Source organism: Balearica regulorum, chromosome 1 (assembly GCF_011004875.1).
Source record: "Balearica regulorum gibbericeps isolate bBalReg1 chromosome 1, bBalReg1.pri, whole genome shotgun sequence".
Classification (NCBI taxonomy): Eukaryota; Metazoa; Chordata; class Aves; order Gruiformes; family Gruidae; genus Balearica; species Balearica regulorum.
The window spans coordinates 133,510,855-133,532,723 of record NC_046184.1 but is presented as its reverse complement, the minus strand read 5'-3'; the positions used below and the strand labels follow the sequence as shown (position 1 = coordinate 133,532,723).

Here is a 21,869-nt window from a genome sequence, read left to right as displayed (position 1 = left end):
AGTTGCCCTGCTTTTTTTTTTATTTGGTAGATATTCCACTTAATATGGAGTAAGCTAGCTCAGAATAGTATTGCAGTTTCAGAAGAAAAACACACCTTTCTGTAACACTGACAACTTAGGACAATAAAAATATTAAAGCAGCCTTCATGTTTGGGGTTTGTTTTGTTTTTTTAAGTAAAAGTGCACAATATACAAATGTATTGGAAAAAATTCCATGTACAGCATGTGATCTCTCTAGAGAGCTTCAAGGAAAATGAGCTGAGATTAGTTGCCCTTGGAAATAATTTATATTTGATTAGAATTACTTTGGAGCTTTATCAGATCTGGTCCTGTACCCAAGACTTGTTAGTACTATTCTGATCCCACAGACCTCCTGATGGTCGTCTTTTTTTTTTTTAATGTTTGCAGTGGAGCCAGATTGAAGTAGTTAAATATATTCACTGTTTTCAGTTTCCATTTACAGGATCTAAGCACCATTGAAATAGCAAAACTTTTATTTACTAATGTAATTGGAACAGCAGCATCTTTTCTTGTGAGTGAAAACTGTTTAGAAAGCAGTCATTAATAATGCAGGTTACACTGCTAGCATTGCTAAAAGCATATCAGAAGTGCTGTTACATTGTTGTAAAACAGGCAGGGTTTTTTTGGCTACTTGGACATCTGTCTACAATCTGTTGTATTTTAGTGTTAGCTGTAGTGTTACGATTTTGATCTGGTCTTTCCAAGCAAGTACAGTAATTTCGGGGAGAACTTTTTGTGTCCTAGTTCTAGTGTAATACAGCTGCTTTGAAGCATGGTCAATATTGAATAAGTAAAATTTCTCTCTCTCTCTGTGACATCCTTTCTAGAACTTCTTGGGAGTCCATGGCGCAATGTTCAGTTGCCTTTCTCAGTCATTTATGTAGCTAAGGGGAAGTCTCGGCCAGAGTTGTCAGCTCGGTACCTAATTCGTCATATGTTCACTGAAGATGTGCTGGTAAAAAGCAACGTATATGGTAATCTTGAACGTGGCATGAGCCCACTGGACTGCAACAGAATTAATGCTCTCAGAGGTAGGTAAGAAAGTATCTGTTCAGATGATAAAGTGGGGAAATTAACAAGAGTGATTAACTTTGTAGCCTATGAACAAACCATGGAGCTTCAGAAATAAGTCTGTGAAACTGTTCTGACAGGTATTAGTGTAAGCAGTGGAACAAGTTGTGAGAAAGGAGATGAAGTTGTATTTAAACAACTCGAGAAAGTCTCCAGATCACAAACCTGGCTTATATGAGGAAACTCAGTCTCCATGGCATCTGCTTGAAAGGGCCATACAGTGGGAGATGGAAGCAGTCCCAGAGGATTCTGGAGGGTATGGGGATAATTTCTTGATATAGGGGCTAGGTAGGCCAAGCAGAGGTAGTGCACAGCAGGTTATAGCACTCTTCACAGAAAAGGTTGGGGTGTGGTACTCGGTGGCAGTATTGCCTGTAGAGATTATGAAATAATGGACTTCAAGATCCTGAGTAGAGTTTAAAAAGTCTGACAGTACAGACCCTGTAGCTTAAGAGAGCAGACCTTGGCTTATTCAGGCAACTCATAGGTGGGAGCTTGTGAGAGACAGCTCTGAAGAGGAGATAAGCTCAGGAAAGTTAGCAGGTCTTTATGGATGGACAGCATTCTGCAAGCATGAGAGAATCCATCCCGACGCTTAGAAGAACTGGTAGAGTTATGGGGAGACAAATTTGGCTAAGTAGGGAATTCATAACTGAGCTCCAGTGCAAAAAAACAGTATATAGAGATTGGAAGCAAAAACAGCTTATGAAGCGGAAATTTTCTACTGTATGAATATGGATGGCTTTGCAGTTTCTTCAGCTTACCAATTTCCTGAAGACATCCTGGAGTCATGTATTATTTATTCTATTTGTAAATGCTATTCCAGAAGCAGAGGGAGGGTACGATATGGTTGGAGTTGTAGCAGATGTTTTGCCTTCTGCATTGTTCTTGCTTCAGCGTTAAAACTTCTGGAACACTGATCCATGTTCCTTCCTGAGAGGGAGTCTTCTGTTAGTCTCATTGGGTCTCTCCTGCAAGGTTGGATAAAGTAAGCAGAATTGTGACAGTAGAATTAGCGTAACAGTTGTGTAGCAAGTGAGGAGGAATGTGAAGCAGGTTATAGGAGGAAAAGGCTTATGGGTTATCACACAGAAGCTGGCATTATCTGGTAAGAATTAAGCGTGGCCAGCACAAACAATGGTGTTGGGGATCATCAGGTTTTTGGTGGCCAGTTGCTCCATGGCTGTTGAACTCTGTCTTTAAGATATTTTAATAGATTTGAAAAGGTTTAGTCATGCAATATAGAAATCTTTCCACCTTTAATTTTCTGTGCTCTTGTTGTATTTTCATTGGCTTTTTCTATGAGAAATCTGAAGAGAAAATACTTTACCAGGAATTCTTAAGTTTTGCTTGTGGGATGTTACTTACTGGTCTGGATCCCAAGCTGCAGGCAATGTAATAGTTGAATGGCTTCAGCATTACCCAACACCACTGGCTTGATGTAGGGTTTTACCTCCTCCTGTGTGCTTACGATATCACTGCGATAGTGCTCACTGGGTTAGTGAGGTTGTGTATTTGACTAGTTGCCCTCATCTGGACAATGCTCTTAGTCATGTGATTTAGGTAGTTCTGCAAAGAGTAGGGAGTTGAACTCTAGTGATCGTTATGGGATCCTTCCAGCTTGAGATATGCTATGATTCATCACAAGTTTTATTTTTTCAATGTGCATCTCCTCTAACAAATCTTGAAACTGCTTCTCCTCCCTGTCTGGAGTATAGGGAGGTTGAAAGGGTGGTTAAGATCTGGACAGTGTAGCCTAAGAGCTCCACAGGTGTGGCAAGATTGCCTCTGAGGATACAGCAATAGTGCTAAATAAAATGGGGCTGGGACTTGTGCTCTCTGAGGTGATGCCTGGTGTGACTTGAGGGACAGAGCATGCCAGAAGCCATTCCCAATATAGCAAGACTATGTGTAAGAGTGAGCTTTCCTAAACTGGACATATTGCTTCACCACTGGCCTGGGACGTCTTGCCACTTTACATGTCTCCACATACTCCCATAGTACACATATTTTGTTTCATGACATTTTGAGCTTAAGAAGCATTCAAAAGATGTATTAAGTGTGTGCCTCGCTTGTTCTGGAGCCCACGTGGTGTTTCTGCAGCCCTAAGACAAAGTGCTCTGTGTTGTGGTTGCAGCCAGGCCATGTCAGTTGATTCTGGGATGAGAGGGCAGTCCCTGGCACTATTTTCTTTAACATTATAACATAGCCTGATTGGATGGCAGCATCAGCTCCTCCAATGTAACCCTGCAGAGCAAGAAGGGGCCCTGCATAGCCTTACTGTAGTCCCAACAATTGGTTGATTTCTGTGAAAGAAAAGGTGTAACTTAAAAGCTGTTTCATGGGCCTTTTATAAAGGCTCTGTAGGCATGGTAGTAGGAATTCCTGCTCAGTGCTGTAGCTCTGAGGCCAAGCATTGTCTTGAATTTGCTGTCAGGAATGGAGGGGAAGAGAGCCTCCCTTCTTCAGCCAACAGTTTGTGTATCCTTTGTCAGCATAGTTTATTACAGGAGCAAGCTGGGAATGAAAGAACCTAAGGCGCTCTTGTTCACTCCCCACCCCACCCCTCCTGGAGCAGAGTAAACTGTAAGAGCAGAAGTTTTTTCCTCTTTGTTATTTTCTTCTTTAGACCCATGCTTTTCTGGCAAAATAGTTCCAGGTTTGGAACTACAAGTTAAAATACCAACTGTAAACAATGATTTAGAAAATATTAGATTTTTTATTGCTAGTATATGTGAGAGTAATGGAAGAACAAAACTAACATAATATCAACTAGCTATAACTTTCATTCTACTAAGATAAATATGCTAATCAGAGTAGAAATTGTATTGCCTTTGATTTGAAATTACAGCTGAGAATTTCTTTTTGGTGCTTACTTAAATCTTTCAGGCTTTCTTAGAGTAAACTTATAGTTCAGCTAAGCTCAGAAGGACAATCACTCTTCAGTAATTAAAAAAAATAAAAATTGAAATATGTTTTTAAAACTACTCATTTTACTTCTTGAAGGGGAGAAAGTTAGTCCTACCTTATTTATCGTATTGCTACTGAGCTCAAGTATTTGTTTACTGATCTTGTTGCAGTATGGTAAGGAACAAGCTTTTGCAGTTTTTCTGTCACTGTTGTTCCTCCACAGCTGTGTAACATTGAATTGCTGTGTTTCATTTTAGTGAATATAGTTGTCAGAGATGCTCTGAAGGAGGGATTGATCCTGCCAAATACTGTTCATTTTGAAATGGAGCCTGAGTTTTTTCTTTGCTCTGGTTGACCACACTTAAGAAGCTGAAGTTATTCAGCACTTTAAGGGGTCAAGCCTGCGTACATGGTTACGTGCTTCCTTTGCATACTTTGTTTTTATGCTTAGACCTTTTGTTACTCACTTTCAAATTAAACAGAAAGAGGAGGAAAAATATCTGCTCTCTAGCTTTGCTCTTCAAGCCTTGTAATATGCCTAGCTGTCCTGTTTTGGTAGCATGCACTTGTTTTGGCTTAATTACATCCACAAAGAGTATATAGCTTGCATAAATGATAACTCACTATTATATACGTGTTTATTTTTAGACTTTCTTCAAGAGAATTATCCATCCTTTGATCTAAAGGAAACTGGATATGATTGGAAGGCATGCGTGGCTGCCATAAACAGCACAATCCGCAGTCTCAGACATGACCATAAAAAGGCTACAGTTGGAATCCGCCGGAAAGTCTTGGCAGTGCCACCATTGAGTGCAAAGAGTCCTCCACAGAGTCCCACTTCAGTAAAACCATTTGAAAGTGACACTATCAATCTCATGGACTGAAGCTCTCTAACATCTGTCTCAAATCTTAATTTAGCAGGTTTTTATAAATCCCAACTAGAAGCGTATTACATTGAGTTTTCCTATTATATTGAGTTGTCTGCAGCACTAAATAGTATTATTTTGTGAGACCAAACTTAGCAGAAGACTTGGGAACCCTAATTCCTTGTCTAAGTAGAATTTCTACTTCCCAGAAATTACTTTCAGTGTTCCTGTAGCATTTGTGATGCCCTTTCTCCCAAAAGCACCTTCTCATCATTCATTGTCTCTGAAAGATTAATCCGATTAGAAAAGATGCACTGCACATCAAGTCAGCAGAAACAGATAGAAACATGGAGAGGAAAGAATGGTCCTCCTTGGAGGAAGGCTTGCAGCCAGCTAAATTGTCTCGTTATGTGTGACGAATTAAATCTGATTTGACAATTGGGTATTTTAAGCAAAAATATCTGATGCAGAAAGGAAAATTTTTTTTTTTAATTGTATCTAATTAATCTGTTATCTCTCACTTTTTTGCCTTCTATAGCAGTCTTTGTTGTAGGATAAGAAAAGAGGGAGAAAACAATGTAAGTACAATTGGTAATACTTTCTTTGCTCTGATTTAGCTCTACAAAAGCACAAAAACATGCAGAACAAACAGTCCAATGATTGGTTCTGGTTTTTCTTAGTGAAAATTAAAGAAAATAATTTCTTCAGGGGCTTGGTCTGCTGTTCAGTGGCATGCGTCTCATCCACTGGTGTGGATGTCCACAAGATGCAACTCTGCTGCAACTTGCATCTAGAGGATTTGGATCCTGATTCAGATTTTAGAAATGATAATTTCTATCAGCTTCAAGTCATTGGTCCCTCAGTTAAAACTGAGGATGCATGCCGTGCTGTTGGTATGCAATCAGAGATGACCAGCATTGGTGGTATGCCTTCCCAAGCTCATAGTAATAGCTTTTAATACTCAGGTCTACAAGGCTAGGAATGTTTATGTGCAGTGATTTATTCGCAGAGTCACAGACTGGTCGAGGTTGGAAGGGACCTCTGGATGTCATCTGGTCCTCTCCTCCTGCTCAGTCAGGGCCACCTGGAGCCAGTAGTCCACAACCATGTCCAGACAGCTTTTTAATATCTCCGAGGATGAAGACTCCACAACCTTCCTGGGCAAACTGCGCCCAGGGCAAACTCATATACAGCAATGAGATCACCCTTGAGCCTTTTCTTTTCTGGGCTGAACAGTTGCAGCTCTCTCAGCCTTTCCTCACAGGAGAGATGCTCCAATCCCTTCATCATCTTTGTGGCCCTGTGCTGGACTCTCTCCAGCATGTCTGCGTCTCTGTTGTACTGGGGAGCCTAGAGCTGGACCCAGCACTCCAGGTGTGGCCTCACCAGTGCTGAGGAGAGGGGAAGGATCACCTCCCTCCACCTGCTGGCAACACTTTGCCGAATGCGGCCCAGGGCACCATTAGCCACTTTTCTGGCAAAGGCACGTTGCTGGCTCACAGTCAACTTGGTGTCCACCCGCACAATCCAGGGTACACTCTGCCCCATCATCCAGATCATTAATGAAGATGTTAAACAGGATCAGACCCAGTAGCGACCCCTGAGGTACTTCACTAGTCACCAGCCTCCAACTAGACTTTGTGCTGCTGATCACCCCCCTCTGGGCCCAGCCATTCAGCCAGTTTCCAATCCACGTCGCTGTCCGCTCACCCAGCCCATACATCAACAGCTTGTCTCCGAGGATCTTCTGGAAGACAGTGTTGAAGGCCTTCCTCAAGTCCAGGCAGACAATTATCTACTGCTCTCCTCATCTACCAGGCCAGTGACTTTATCGTAGAAGTTCATGGAGTTGGAGAAGCATGATTCCCCCTTGGTGAAGCCATGCTGTGACGACTACTTGATGATTTTCTTGTCCTTCATCTGCTTGGAAATGGTTTCCAGCCTTGGCTGTTCCATCACCTCCCCAGGGATGGACGTGAGGCTGACTGGCCTGTAGTTTCCTGGGTCCTCCTCCTTGCCCTCCTTCAGGATAGGAGTGATGTCTGCTTTTGTCCAGTCTTCGGGCGCTTCTCCCGTTCGCCTTGATCGATCAAAGGTTATCAAGAGTGGCCTCGCAATGACGTCAGCCAGCTCCCTCAGCACTTACGGGTGCACCTTGGACTTACTGTATGTCCAGTTTGCTTGAGTGTTCCTTGGCCAGATTCTCTGCCATCCGGTGTCTGTCTTCCTTGCTCCAGCCTTTCCCCCTGGTCTCTGGGATTCCTGAAGGCTGCTCTTGCTAGTAAAGGCTGAGGCGAAGGTGGCATTGAATGCCTCACCCTTTTCTGTGTCCTGTGTCACCAGGTCCCCTGTCTTCATTCAGCAGTGGGCCCACATTTTCCCTAGCCTGCCTTTTGTCACCTATGTACTTACACAAGCCCTTCTTCTTGTCTCTGACATCCCTGGACACATTCCAGTTGGGCTTTAGGTTTCCTAACTTCATCCCTGGATGCTCAGACAATGTCACTGTATTCCTCCCAGGTTACTTGTGCTTTCTTCCACCATCTGCGTGCTTCTTTTTTGTGTTTGAGTTTGTCCAGAAGCTCCTTGTTCATCCACCCAGGCTTCCTGGCATTTTTGCCGCCTTGTTTGTTGAGGTGCATCTCTCTGGAGCTTGGAGGTGATCCTTGAATTTTAACCAACTTTCTTGGGCTCATCTTCTCTCCAGGGCCCTAATCCCATAGGATTCTTCTTAGCAGATCTTTGTGGAGACCACAGTCTGCTCTCGAAGTCCTGTATTGTGAGCCTGCTTTTTACCTTCCTTCCTCCTCTCAGGATCTTGAACTCCACTGTCTCATGGTCATTGCAGCTAAGGCTGCTTTTGACCTTCACGTTCCCAACAATTCCCTTGTTGTAGGTGTGTATGAGGTCCAGCAAAGCACCTCTCCTCATTGGCTCCTTTACCACTTGGAGGAAGAACTTATTGTCAATGAGATGTTCATGCCTTTGCCTGCCTTTTCTGTCCACACAACGCTAACATTTATTGGTGCACTGAATTATATATTAAAAAACAAAAAACCAAACAACTCCCAAATACTGTAAACAACTAATTTTGAAAACTACTTGGATGTTGAACTCATGAAAATAAATTAAAATTAATGACTATATGTATTCAATTTCACATCCCCCTCAGTTTCATTTGTAAGTTGAAATTCAATGGCAGTAACTGTACAGAAGTTAATGGCTTTTTTTGTTGTTGTTGGGCTGTTTTGCTTGAGGTTTTTATTGGGGTTTTTTGTTTTCATTTGGGGTATTCTTGTTTTGTTTGTTTTCAAAAGAGGAAGTATTCAGTATATGCCTTTCTGTTACTTGTTTTTCCAGCATCAATCACACAGTCCTCTCACTGTTTCACTATTGGCTAACTGGTGCATGCACTTGCCTTGCTACTTGCATTTTGTTTGAGTGCAGAAAGAAGCTTCTCAGAAAGCTGGCACATGGAACAAGTTTCACCTCTGAAAGCTGATGCAGCTGTGGCTTCCAAACCCATGCCTGTATATGTAGCAGAACAAGATTTAACTAAATCTGTTGTCTCCAAGGCAAAGGTTTCATGGCTTGTTTTTTTTTTTTTTTGTTGGCAATAGGATAAAATAGTGCAATTCCTTGTTCTCACTTTAACATCTATTCCTAACAAACAGTGTTTATTATACCAGTATAGGATCAGCTTTTTTATTGCAAATTAGGATATGCAATGGCCTTATCAGATATGAAATTAGTAATTTAAGTTTCCCCTTCCGCCTCTTGCAGAACTCTTCTGTAGGATTTAAGAAATAGGCTGAATTTCTGAAATATTCTACTACAAATGTTGTACTGCAAACTTGGTTCTTCTGGTTTACTACTAACAAATTCTGCTGTTACTGTTCTATACAATGATTCTTGTAAATGCTGAAAACTTTTTTGTATGTAGATATTACTAGTTCCAGACCTCAGAAAAAGCCAAAAATGCTTATATTTTTTCAGTAGTTTTATGAAACTTTTTCACTGTCCTTCACAGATTTTAATGGTAGAATGATATATTTATTGAATGACCTGTCTGGCACTGAAATCTGTTAGTGTGGTGCATACCTATAGCTTCCATATTGAAAAGAGAATTGTATAATTGAATAAAAGTAGAAATAGTTTTCTTGTTTCTGTTTCAAATGTATCAATTTTTGCTAACTTTTATAAAATAAAATTACAATATTTTGCTGTTAGGAATAAAGTATTTTACAAATAAAACTAGTATATAGCTCCTTGACTGCATACGTGTGCCTTAAATGTTTCTTGCACCGTGGATCTACAGTTCAGGTACAGTTCCATCTGAAAAGATTCTTTTGATCTCCTTTCAAGAACCAGGGCTTTGAGGAGTCTTCTGATTGCGGTGAGATGATTTGCAAATTTAGACTGCCTTCACTCATTCTGTAAACCAAAGCAACCTCTTCTGGACTTCACTTGTCAGTTACAGCTATTGTGTGAGCATCTGAAATGAAGATTTCAGCGAAAGGGTAGGAGTTGAGTAACATTTTTAAAGGAGTTTCCTAAACTGGTGTATTTTTAGGCCTTACTCACACAGTGGAATCAGTTTCTGTATTAGTCCTTATTCAAGGAATAAAACAGAGCTGGAATGCAATATATTCATTTGAAACACGGAGAATTCAGCACCTGTCCTCCACCGTTGTGGTCCTCATACCCATCCCTAATGCAATACGGGTCCTTCCTCTCTGCAGTAGAGCCGGGCTGCTTCATTCATGCATGATTGACATCTCTAGGTTTGAGACGTTTCGTAGTTCATCTGCTACTTCTGGCATCAGCCTTGACAGCCCCCTAATCTGGTACCATTCCTGTCCAGGACCTGGTGCACGCTTCCTGGTTACACAAAACGTTGTGCTTTCTTGATGCATCAGTTGTAGCCTTGTGGATGGTTATGCATGCAGTATTTTCATAGAGTTGTAATTATATCATAACTGATACGCAAAAAGAAAATACCTTTTTTAAGTAATATACATTGAAGTATTAAAATACTTCAGTATTAATTTTCATCTTGGGATTGACCCTAGACACTGGCACCATGGCAAAATTCCACCCCCGTTTCCAGTTGTGAGTCAGAACTGTGGTGGATTTCAGCAGAGGTTTTGCGTATGTCAGACTGCAGGACTGATTCTTGCTGTGTTTAGTGGTCAGAACCTCGTCCTATACATAAACCTTCCTGCAAGAGCAACACCTTAATGATTCTGTTCCCAACATCGCACTTCCATAGTAGTTGGAAAAAATGGCATGGGTGTGACTTTCCCTCCCTTCTACAATAGGAAGCGTGTGAGGGTTAGGTTGGGGTTTTTGATGGGTTTTTTTTTTTTAAAGTTTAGATCCTCGAAGTAGCTGTTGGGTGACTGATAAGCTCTCTGTATCAGATCCTCCTCTCCTCTTGGGCAGCGTTGCTTCAAATTAGATTTCCAGCGGCTTTCTTAGCACTTGCTCCCACATTGCTGGAGAAGGTGGTGGGTATGTGAGCGAGTGAAATGGAGACCAACCGTTCATCAGTCTCCCCAGCCTGGCAGTTCCCTTAAGGGTTTTCTGTAGGAGTTGAGAGACGAGTCTCCACGAATACTTTGTTCTTCTGTACCTGTCTGGTGTAGTGTGGATGACTTTTGTGCATTTGAGAGATGGATCGCTGCATACTGTTGTCTAACAAATGTAGTTGTTCATTGCACTTAATGTCAGGGAGCAGCTTCAGAACGAGCCAGGGCCGGGACCCCCACAGCACCGTGCCCTTTCCAACAGGGTGCTGTGATCAGGATTGGGGTGGTGACCGGGGATCCCAGAGGAGACAGGATAACAAGTCAGGTCCGGAGTACAGTCAGCAGCAGCAGAGGCTTTGAAGCACGGCTTTGAAGTTCAGGCAGGACTGGGGACACGGCAATGGCCAAGATGCCCCGGTTCCCCCTGCCTGGCCAGGGAGGCTGCAGGGGATGGGGCTGGGACAGGCAACCCGCCCTGTAGCCCTGCGGGGAGCAGGTCAGGGCGGTGCTTGCGGGGACGCCCTGGGCCCAGGCGCAGGGCGCCGAGGGGCTGGGGGCTGCTCAGGGCAGCGGAGGCTGCCAGGTGCCCCTCAGGGCTCTGATCGAAAATTTTGCAGGTTTCACAGCAGGTACGTAAGTAACCCATCTCACAGACGTGTTCGGCTTTAACAGCCAGAACTCATCCCATAGAACAGCAGCAATACCGTCATCTTCTATTTTCAAGTGTTTGTTTGGATTGTGCTCATGGGATTTTAGAATATAATGTAGAATGGGCTAAATATTTGTGCAGTTGTTCAATTTTTTTCTTACACATGAGGCGATGTGATAACTTCGTAGTTTTCTTGTGCGATCACTGATTCCTTTTGTTCAGTGCATGATACAATGACATCTGTGCACAAAGTGAGATGGGAATTGCTGACTTTAAATGCCGTCTGACCTATGAGCTTATGTGAGTATTTAACTTACGAGCTCAGTGTAGATCCACACACGCACAGTGGTGAGGTGACATTAATGATACTACTCCACGAAATTCACTTCTGCACTGGAAGACAGGCTTTTACTTTTGGGTAGATTGAAGGGCTATAGCACCACCTGCCGAGGGATGAATTTTTTTCTGAGTAATGGAAAACCTCCCTGACTGACAGAAATATTAAATATTCTGACAGAATGATGCAGTTCTGAGAATTTGATTTTGGTGCTCTCCCTGAACAACTGAAGTTTCACTTTTGGCTGAACTTTATCCTTTTAAGCTACATCTTCCCATTTAAAAATCATCTAATTTGAGTTTGGATTTCTTTGTTCAGTGAGGCACTATTTTTGCTTGTAGTTAAAGATTTACAGATGCTGTTAAAAGTAATGCATGGGGCAACTATTCACATATAGTTTTGTATGAGCAATAAAATACAGTTGTGATGGAACACTAGGATCAGCATCCTCCTTTTCTCACAGCCTTGGCAGATTCTTTGGCAGTTAATCTACTAGCGTGAACTTTCCAAGGGTGGCATCTGCTTTGTAAGCCCCATTCAGGAAGAGAACTCCAGTGGCATCAGCAGGAAGGCAAGTGCATGAGGCTTGGGAAATTCCCAACCTGTGCAAAGGGACCACGGGTTGTCCAGAAGGACATCTTTCTGCCTGTAGTCCAGAAGACATTTATAAATACCACTGGGTGCCTAGTTTGAGATAGGAAAGGTTGCAGTTACATGAGTAACAAGCGAGCCCAAATTGAGGGCATTTTCAGATGTGGGAAGTGGCTACACCCCGAAGTATTTTGATAGGTGAAACTTACTGAGCTTCGGGAAGACTTCAGGATGACGTGGCAGTGAAAGCATACTGAGTAAGTGCCAGAAAGATGAGAAAAGGAAGGGACCTAACCAGATGTCAAATTCTGCAAGATCTTCTGTTTGGGAGCAGAGATTGCTAATCAAAGATTAAAAACTATACCGCTACTAGGATGGTCGTGCACATCTTTTCTATGGAATGCCCGAAGTTGCTTAGTTTAGGTATTGTGTGGACTAATACAGAATAAGACGTCCAATATTTGCTGACTGGTGCCTTTCAGTATGCAGAAGGTAGTCCTTGCTTCCAGTTAGTTCAAGCCGCAGGAGTTAAAGCTCAGTTTGCCGCAAAGATGGCTTGTTTGATGTACGCTCTTCTCTTGCCAGTTTATGCCTGCTAATGTCACACCTTTTAAACCACATACAGGCAAAGCCTGAGCGTCTGTAGGAATCCGGAGCATTATCTCGTGCAAGTTGTGAAGGTTCTGACTCTGAAAGCTGTTTGAGGGTTTGGTGAAAGGACTCAGAATAACAACCCGTGGCCCCTTGTAGCCAACCGAGCTTCCTATCTGCTTGGCTGTGTGAAACGCCCGCTTCTATGCAACGTGACATTATTTACCTTGTTTGCTTCTTTTACCCAGTCTGTGTTTTGCCTCACTTGTGTGAACCATGAAAGCTGATGAGAAAGGCAGGCAGGCAGGCCTGTTTCATTAAGCATCAGTTTGCTTTCTGAGGTTACCACCGGAGAATGTTTAGTTGAAAAAAGTGGGAAAACATTTGCTTAGACCAGTCTCTCAGACCTGTGAAGAATCTGCATCATGTTGCTGTTTGAGAAGTGGTAACAATAAAGGCAAAGAGGTGCGTTTCTCCTTCAGCAGTGGGTCTATTAAGCTGGATTTTGGGAACAGATTTTTATCGCATCCTGCCTTGGTTCTTACAGCCCAGAGCATCCGTCTTCACTCAAATTTGGCGGCAAGTATGCTGAAAGAGATTGGCTTAGTTTTCTGATCCACAAGATAATTCCTTTCCCTTACCAGTTACGCAGGCAGGAAATTTCAAAAGGAAAGGGAAAGCTATTTAAGTTGACACTGGAGGGGGGGAATAATCGTATTTTAAGTTCTTGAGTGTTGCATACTACTGCACTTGTTTTAATGGCTATAGGAAAGGAGTGATGAACAGAGCAGTCAGGTGCTTGGGACATGAAAATGAAGTACATACATAGGCACATTTTTTCCCTCAGTTGTCAGAGAAAGGTGAAAACACTGAGAAATTAATAGTAATGCCTTACTGACTTGATTGGTTTTATTTAAATGTTTTTTTACAGAGAACAGTGAAAAAAATACACAGGGTTTCTGTATTTCTTCTTAAGAAACCTTTAAAAAAAAAAAACAAGAAAAGCAAAAAACCAGAAACCACTAAACAACAACAAAAAAACTCCCCCAACAACATTCTGCCACTTCCTTTAAGAGATCAAAGATAACTTTTTAGTGTCGATATTTTCTGTTCCCCTTTTGCCGCTGCTCTGAAGAAGAGCTGATTTTCTACTTTCTGGTCATGACCTTGTTGGAAATAAAGTCAGTCATTTAAAGCAGCCACCCATTAAAACATACTTGTTTCCTGCACGTTGCAGAACTCTTCTTCTTAAATTCCAGTAAGATAGTTTTCCACAAAACATTCTTTCCATCCTTCTGTGTATTTGGATTATAAGTGAGGATTTTTTTTATGCTGTGCGATCTCATGGAGGTGCTAGTTGAGCACATTTTGTCCCCCTTTTTTTAAGGATGTAGTTCTATAGAGCTACACTTTCAGTGTTCACTGGAAGCAGAGATAAACAAAAGCAAGTATCTGTACTTTCATCCATGCAGCCAGTGAGATGTTTTTACATAGAGATCTTATTCTGGAATGTATTTTCTCTTTCCCTCTTATAATTGTAGCAACAATGAAAGATTCCTTTCCTGTGACAAGACAACAAAGACAGCATATCCTTTATAAAAGGAAAAACCCCCAGACCCCAAGCATTGAAGCCTTTTGTATTTTTGTGGCCTTTCTCAATTTCATTTGAAATATGCACTTGTCCTAAGAAAGCCTTTTCTCAGAAACTATGGGCAAAACCTAGTCTTGCTTAGTCTGGAAGCAAATCTAGTCAAGCTTTTGCTTGGCTTTGAATTTATTACACTGATACTTGAGCCTACAGCCCAAGTCTGCAAACAGCATCCGAGTGTGTCACTTCCATCCTATTTATGACTCCTCGAGGTAGGAAAGATTAACGTATGGAAACATGGTTGAAGGATCAGGATCTAGGTTAGCAAATAAGAGCTTCACTCAAATAAAAAAGAAAGAAACTAAGTATAACAACTCATCAAGTGATCATTGGGAGCAAACGTAGGAAAAGGGTGATGGGGGCACTCAGACAAGCTTTGCAAATTTAGCTATTGCAGCCTCCTCCCGGGGGTTACTGACCTCGTGGCGCTTGTGGAAGTTGCCCACTCCAGCTCCTAATTTGGCAGGGGAGCTTGCACAAGTACCCTGGACTCTGAGCAGCAGCAGCTGCGATGCTCTTCTGCTCGCTCCTGCGAAGGCAGAAGGAAAGACTAAGAGGAGTGGCAATGCCTTAGGCTACCACAAATCCCTGCTGAGGGAACGGGAGCCAGAGCCCCAGCTTCCCCCTCTGCCACAGGGATTTAAGAATATGGATGCGATAGCAACCTGCGAATCCCCACAGCTTTGTAAAATGCAGAAATGTCATCTTCGGTGCTTTGGATTATGGAGATGTTTCCCACGCCTGTCATAATTTCTCCAAAGAAAGTCCATTCAGTTGAATGTCAGGAAAATGACAGTGATCGTTAACAAAAGCCACTCGTTCACAGAGTAGAGGGATGCTGAAACCATGACAAGTAAGCTTTCTGGGCCAAATGTAATTTGTGTTTATATATACAATGCTATGTGCAAAAGGGGTTCTGAGCAGTAGTCATTAAGCAAATTCTGGCCTTTATTTGAAGGCCTGACTCAAACCCAAATGAAACTGAAAGTAATCTCTCTGCAGATCTTACTGGAGGTAGGCAAGGTTGGTTGAAGTGTAGCTGCGTAAAATTGTTTTATTTTATATGGGTTATATGAGAATAAATTTTTAAGCCAGAAGTATTTTGAAATAGCTTTTGTAATGAATATTAGGTCTTCAGCCAGGGGAACAAATGCAAATGCGTCTCATCTCCAGCTGCAGATGAGTTGAAATGTGGAGTCCCCAACCCTACATGCACACTTTGAACACTTTTTTTTCTTTCTGCTGACAGCCCTTTTAGCAGCATCCCCTCAGGAGGCTTATATTAGAAAGTGTAATCTATCTTCTATTTGGTGAATTCTAGGATATTTAAAGAAAAAATGCTGAAAGAAGCAGACTGCTGCTGTACGCCTTGTCCTGAATCAATTTCCCAGTCCTATGTGCCTGTTTACTAGTGACGCCCTGCTTATCCTTGTTTTAGGATTGAGTTAAGCGTTCTATGTGCTAAATGTAAATATTTCCTTTATTTACCTTGTGCCTCCTCTGTCTGCCCCCCCCCCCCCCCCCCCGCTTCGTGCCTCCCCCTGTAGCCGCGTGCCACCCTTCTCTGTCCCCGCTTTCTTGCAGAACTAACCCCTCCAAACCAGCTCCAACTCGAGCGGTTCCCCATGGGAACATCCATCTGATTTCCCGCTTTCCCAGCTCCACCACACACCTGGCTGCATAAAAGCCCTTCAGTTTTTGAACACTGAGCACTTTTTTTTTTTTTTTTTTTTGATCTTTATGTGCTTTCTGCTAACTGGGAAGGGTCAGCTGGGAGAGCTGTTGTTTAAGCAAATACAGCTTAGCGAGTGGTGACTCAGTAATTTGTATTGTCTGGTATCTCCTGACTTGCATCAGAAATGGAAGAACAATAGCAGAGTCTGACTCCCTGGGGATTCTGTGGGTTTGGTTTTTGTTTTGTTTTTAATAAAACCAAGAACATTTGTTGGTGATCGGAATGTCTTAGGATATTACACTGAGATCATATATTTTAGCTGAGCTTTAGTAGGCCTTCTGACTGGAAGAGCTGCACAAAAAGGAATTGTTCTGAGCAAAAAGAGGAACGTTTGTTATGTCTGCGTTGCATTTTGTCCGTGATCTCATGTTCTGAAGTGCCTTGTGAACCTAACTGAAAATATACTGCGAAGGACTGTGTAGGAAGATGTAAGCTAGGTAAAAAAATTTTCTTTAAGAAAAAAGATTTTATGAAAGGGAGAACCAAACACCTCCAATCCTCTCTCTTGAAAGCAGTGCTAATGTTAGATTACATTTCATTTTTGTATATCCTAGCCATCCCTTCCACTAAAAAGAAAAATTGATCCAAACAGTTCCTTTTCTGCAGTTAAAAACATAGTGTTTCACCCATCTGTAATAGGTACCCTCCTCACTCCAGCCTTCTTGTAGACTGTCGCCAAAGTCTGTATTCTGACGTGCTGTAGAAGGGAATTAATCTCCTTACAGGGTTTTTTTTTTCTTTTTCCTTCCTACGTTCATATGACATTTCCTGTGAGACTGTGAATCCTCCTATCTGTGCGTGCCATAAAACAAATATTGGAATTGTAGGTCATTTTAAAGAAAGCCTTTTGAAGAAAAGTGCTTTAATTAACATTTACTTTTATTTGCAAAGGAACCTTGAAGATCCTTTATATCAGAATATAGGTCACGGCTCCCAAAGAATACCAATGATGTACTGTAAACTATGCTATTGATATATTAGTGTCACACTCCCGGGCATATTAAATCTGCATGATTGTGAAGCACTAATTATTTCTATTAATTTCGATTACAGTAATGCATAGCGACTACAGCGGAGGTCTGAGCCTGCTGTAGAAGGTGGGGGATGCAGGGAAGAGCCAGTCCTGCCCAGGCAGGGTAAGAAGCAGCACCGCGGTCCCGGCAGCGGAGCGGGAGCCGAAGGTCACGGCAGCCCGTTGCGAGGCTTGGCCGGGAAACCCGGGAGCCTTCAGCCAGCGCGCTGGTAGGGAGAGAGTGCTCCAGTGCCTTGACTGCTTTTTGTAACCACGATAATTGGCAGGTGTGTGCACTGCCCGTGCACACCCGCTCGCTCCTGCGCAGGGAGCGCGGGGGAAGCCGGGGAGGGAGCCCCGGATTCCTTCCCCGTTGCCTGCGGGGAGCAGAGACGCCGCGGGGATTTTTTCCCAGTGTTTGCGTTGAAGACCTGAACCTGTGGGCGTTTCTTTCCTCAGGTGTTGGAGATAGAAAGGGTAAAAGTAATGAAAATCTGCTAAAGACTGAAAATAATAGAATTCCTCATATTCTCCCCGTCTTCTCTAACCCCCCGGAGCATGTGAATTCATTGGCAAGATAAGCCAGATACTTTATCCGCTTGGCCACGCAATCTTGGTGTGTATCCAGGGGACTTTACAGGTGTAAAATTAACCACAGGAGAGCTCTTCTATTGTTCACTGACTGCAGTGCAAACATATGGAGGCTACAAGTAAAAAATAATTAAAACAATATTTGAGTACACGTCTGCTCTCTCTTTTTATATGTACAACACATGTAAATCCGTCCTCTTTTTTTGTTTCATTACCTTAATACAGAAAAGTGAAACTTTCTTGTTTAAAACATAGTTTTCTCTGTGAAATAGTACCTTTTGGAGATAATTTGCCTGTGCTGAGAGCACAGCGGTGTCCAGAAATGCACACAAAAAGAAAGGTTTTATTGCTTGGCATGAGCAACAGAATACCTTGGAATGATCCTGTGAAAATACTATGGCAGACTTCCCTAACTTGGCTGCCAGTGCCTTTCAATAGCATACCTCTTAAAAAAAATAAATCTGGATTTAACTGATACTAAAAGGTCATGGTCCATCAGCTACACTAAAATGTTTTTAAACCTGTCCCGATACACACCCATCCAGTAAACCAGGGAGGCTCCTCCTGAGGATTTTCTTCTATCTATCTGGTTCAGAAAATGTATTTTAAAGTTCACCTAGATGCATGCTTACTCAGCAGACTGGAGTGGTTCCAAATTAAGTGGTTTTTTAATTAAAAAAAATAGTCTACCTAATTATATCTTTTTCCTCAAGAGACAGGAACAGCTGCAAAGGTGCCATTCTGATTTCTCTGATAAATAGCCTGCATTTTATTTACTTATTAAGACCATTTAGCACTCCTGAAAGGTGCCTGTTTGAGAGCTGGAGACCACCTATTTTTTTTTTTTTTATTTTTTTTTTTTTGAAGTGGCCAGAACAACTGTGGCACAGACAGCTGCGTTACTAGCTTCCCCACTGTGCCTGGCAATCTCAAAAAAAAAACCCAACCAAAAAACCCCAAACCAAAAGAGTAGAGGGATTCACTCAAATTTCTCCCTCAGATGGGAAGGGTGGCAGAGTGACTGAAACTTGGTGGGGTCAAAGGGAGAAGGAAATGAGGAGAAAAAGGGACAGCAGCGTGCAGGGGGAAGGGAGAGGGGGGGAGTACGGATGGACAGAGATGAAGTGAAGCGTTACTGAGGAAGGCAAGGATGCTCTTCTGAAGGACAGGACCACACAGCAGCTGGATGCATGCAGTGAGGTGACAGATCTACTCCCACTTCAGACACGAATCTGTTCTCTCAGTTTTCCCCCCAATTCCTCCCCACCCCCACCTGAAGAAAAGCAAATCATTCTTTGCTTTCTGACAGCACTGTGCATTTCATTGAGGTTCTAGAATATCGTGTTGCTTCTAAAATAGATTAATATGTATTTGTGTGCATAGTGACTGAGGATTTCTGCCCCAGAGTTTGCTATCATAAATTAAAGTGCAACTGCTCCAAATTATTAGTAATCCACTATTGGCAATTGTTTGGGGCGGGGGGGGGGGGTGCTCCATGGCAATTACATCTGCAAATATGGTATATGTTATGTTCTAGTAATTCTTATTTTTTCTAAAGCAGCAAACAAAAAGAAACTTACAATACAAACCACTGCCTGGTTACAAATATGAAATCCATTAGATCAATTAGTAGCAGAAGAAGGAACATTTGGGTCCATATTTGGGGTCATTATCAAATCTGCTTCTGACATTTACTGCAGTCAGATTAATCTAATACCCTTTCCCCAGTCTGCGTCTGTGTGCACGTACGTGTGTGCACAGGCATAGAAAACATGTATATCAATTATTTGCATGCAGAAATACAACTGGTTAGCATTATTTCAACAGCTTGCAGGCACACACAAACAGGCACTTGTAAAATTTCATGTTGAAAAGTTCTTTTTCAGAGATCGACCTCTCAAAACTATTCCCTTGGCCTGACTCCCTACCACGAGCATCAGCAGGAGCAGGTTTACAGCTCAGCTGTAGCTGAACGCAGGTTTGCAGCGGCTTACAGCTCTCCTTTTAACCTGGATTTAATTTGCACTGCCAGTCCTGGTGGTACGGGATGGTGCTGGGATACGTGAGCTGAAGCCCAGGAAGAGGTTACAGCCACACGGAGCCTGCGCCGATGCCCGCCCGCCGCCCGCCTGAGGACCAGGTAGGTTAAGCAAAGTACAGGTCCAGAGCACGGCGCAGCTGCGTCCCCGAGCACGTTGCAGCCAGCACAGACGCGGGGCTAGAGTCTAGCCCCTACGTCAAGTCTGGTCGTCTGGCTTTTGCTCGGGGAATGAAACCCACGTTCTTTTCGGGCCCCTTGGTTCGGATGGGGAGAGCATTTCCCAGGTTTCTGTTGCGAGCCCCTGTGCCTCTGCCCCCTTCCTCCGCTTAGGGCGGCTTCTGGAGGGAATCATTAGAGCGGCCGCTGTGAATGGCTTCATTTTCCTCTTCCATTGTCTGTGGTGGGGGGAGATGGCAAAATATCTTAGAGACAGCAATGCTCGAGTTGATCTCAGAGCGCAAGTGGAAAAAAGGCAGCGGCAGCAGGCAGTCAAAGGAGGAGACTGTCCCAGCCGCCGAGCAGGAGCAGAGCATCAGGCTGTAAGGGTGGGCAAAAAATCAAGTCTTGCACCATCCCTCCCTGGCTTTAAGGGACCAGTGAAGAGTTCAAGGCTTCTTCACAATGAAGCAGCTGGGCAACACCTGCAGGCAGTTTACTTAAGTCCTTACTGGATTATTTTGGGAACCTGACTGGGTGCCAGGCTGGCTGCTTCTGAGGAAGTAAATACTTAAAGACAAAATGTTCAAGTGTTTTGCCTAAGCTGTGTGTGCTGGCCAGGGGAAAAAAAATAAAACAAAGCAAAGTGTGCGGTCAACAACAGCCCAGCTAGACTGGAATGTGGACCTCATAAAAACAAGATGCCTGAAGCCTGGATGGGACACAAAGGAGCGGAGCAGTGTCTTGCCCCGGCATCCCTGCCTGCCACCTGCATTGCTGCAGCCCCCTTACTCTCAGCCCAGGCTCCTCTGAACAGCACTGTCTGGTGACATGCAGGTACAAAAACATCAGGCAGATGATCAGAGCAGCCACCCTGGTCACTACCAAGTAACAGGGCAGTGCTGGGATGAAAGATGGGGCCACAGGTGCCAGGTAACATCAGCCAAAATAAAAGCTTCTCACATTATCAGGACAAGACACTACTGAGCAGGGCTGGTCGGATTTTAGCAGGCCATTTGGCACTTCTGAAAAGATGTCTTGGATGTGGAGCACCCGTTTTCGACATTGTCACAAGAGGAGAGGAGCATTTACTTATCATCCTCGAGGAAAGTGGGTTTGGAGCAGTGTAAGGGCAAGGACCTGGATGCATGCAGCCGAGCTGGGAAGGATGCACCAGTAAGGGACTGGCAGGGACGCCACTGTGCCCAGTCTGAAGGACAGAGGAACAGCTAGTTAAAATGATCCTTCCAGCTGAGAGTCTGCTTTGCCCAGGAGTCCATTCGCTGGCAAAGGGAAGTCCAGCCCTTCTGGCCATGATCTGAGATGGAATTATACAGATGGTGAAGGGAAACTATATGGAGTCAGATCAGGTGTTGTGTCAGCCACTGAAGAGCTGTTAGCATCAAAGTGCCTAGAAACAAGGGAGGAAAGATGTTTGGAGGAACCACTACCTGCCTCCCTCCTCCACAGTCTTTGGGGGCAAAAAAGGCAGGGTGTATCTGGGCATATTTACACATGGCTTTGCTTTTTATGCTTTTCTTGGACATTATGAAACCCAAACAAGCAAAAGCTCCCCATGGTGGTGTGGTCACATAGGGAATGTCCCCTTCTGCACTTCTGTAAAAGCAGTCCAGCAGAAGACAGCTGCCTTCTCATCCAGGATTTCAATCCTTTGCCTTTGGAACCCAAAGCCCAATGGCAGCAGATAGGGCTTTCTGCCTGAAGACCTTTAACGTGATAACCCACTAAATCACAACATCTGCTGGTGGCAGGGGCCATGCTCAGCTCAGCTGGAAAGCTCTTGGGGGGCCCAGGGAGGCTGTGGGGCTTACTCATGGCCAGATGGCAAGTCAGCAGTGGAAGGGTGTGAGGGACATGAGGTCCCACTGCAGTCCTGACACCTCCGGTACCAACACGACTGTGCAGCGCAGCAGCCATTTCAGTGACCTTCCCCTTCGCATGCTGTGCTTATAAACGCTGCCATCCAGGGCTGTGACAGAGGTGGGTTTGCCTAGTTGAGCAGAAAGCACTGTTAAAATCACAGCCTGGCTGCTTCAGAATCCTGCCTCCAGCAAGCTTTGCTCTCTGTTTGCTCCTCCTGGGAGCTGCACTGCTTGTG

General features: G+C 43.5%; 1 protein-coding gene across 1 annotated transcript in view; it reads left to right on the top strand.

Annotated features, from left to right (window-relative positions):
* BEND2 (BEN domain containing 2) overlaps positions 1 to 9,143 on the top strand; it is a 31,003-nt gene extending 21,860 nt beyond the window's left edge. Inside the window, exons 11-12 of the mRNA XM_075775597.1 lie at positions 849 to 1,052; positions 4,651 to 9,143. Coding sequence (XP_075631712.1) covers positions 849 to 1,052; positions 4,651 to 4,886 — 440 coding nt within the window. The 3' untranslated portion in view covers positions 4,887 to 9,143. The remainder of the gene's footprint in view (positions 1 to 848; positions 1,053 to 4,650) is intronic.
* The last annotated feature ends 12,726 nt before the right edge of the window (positions 9,144 to 21,869 follow it).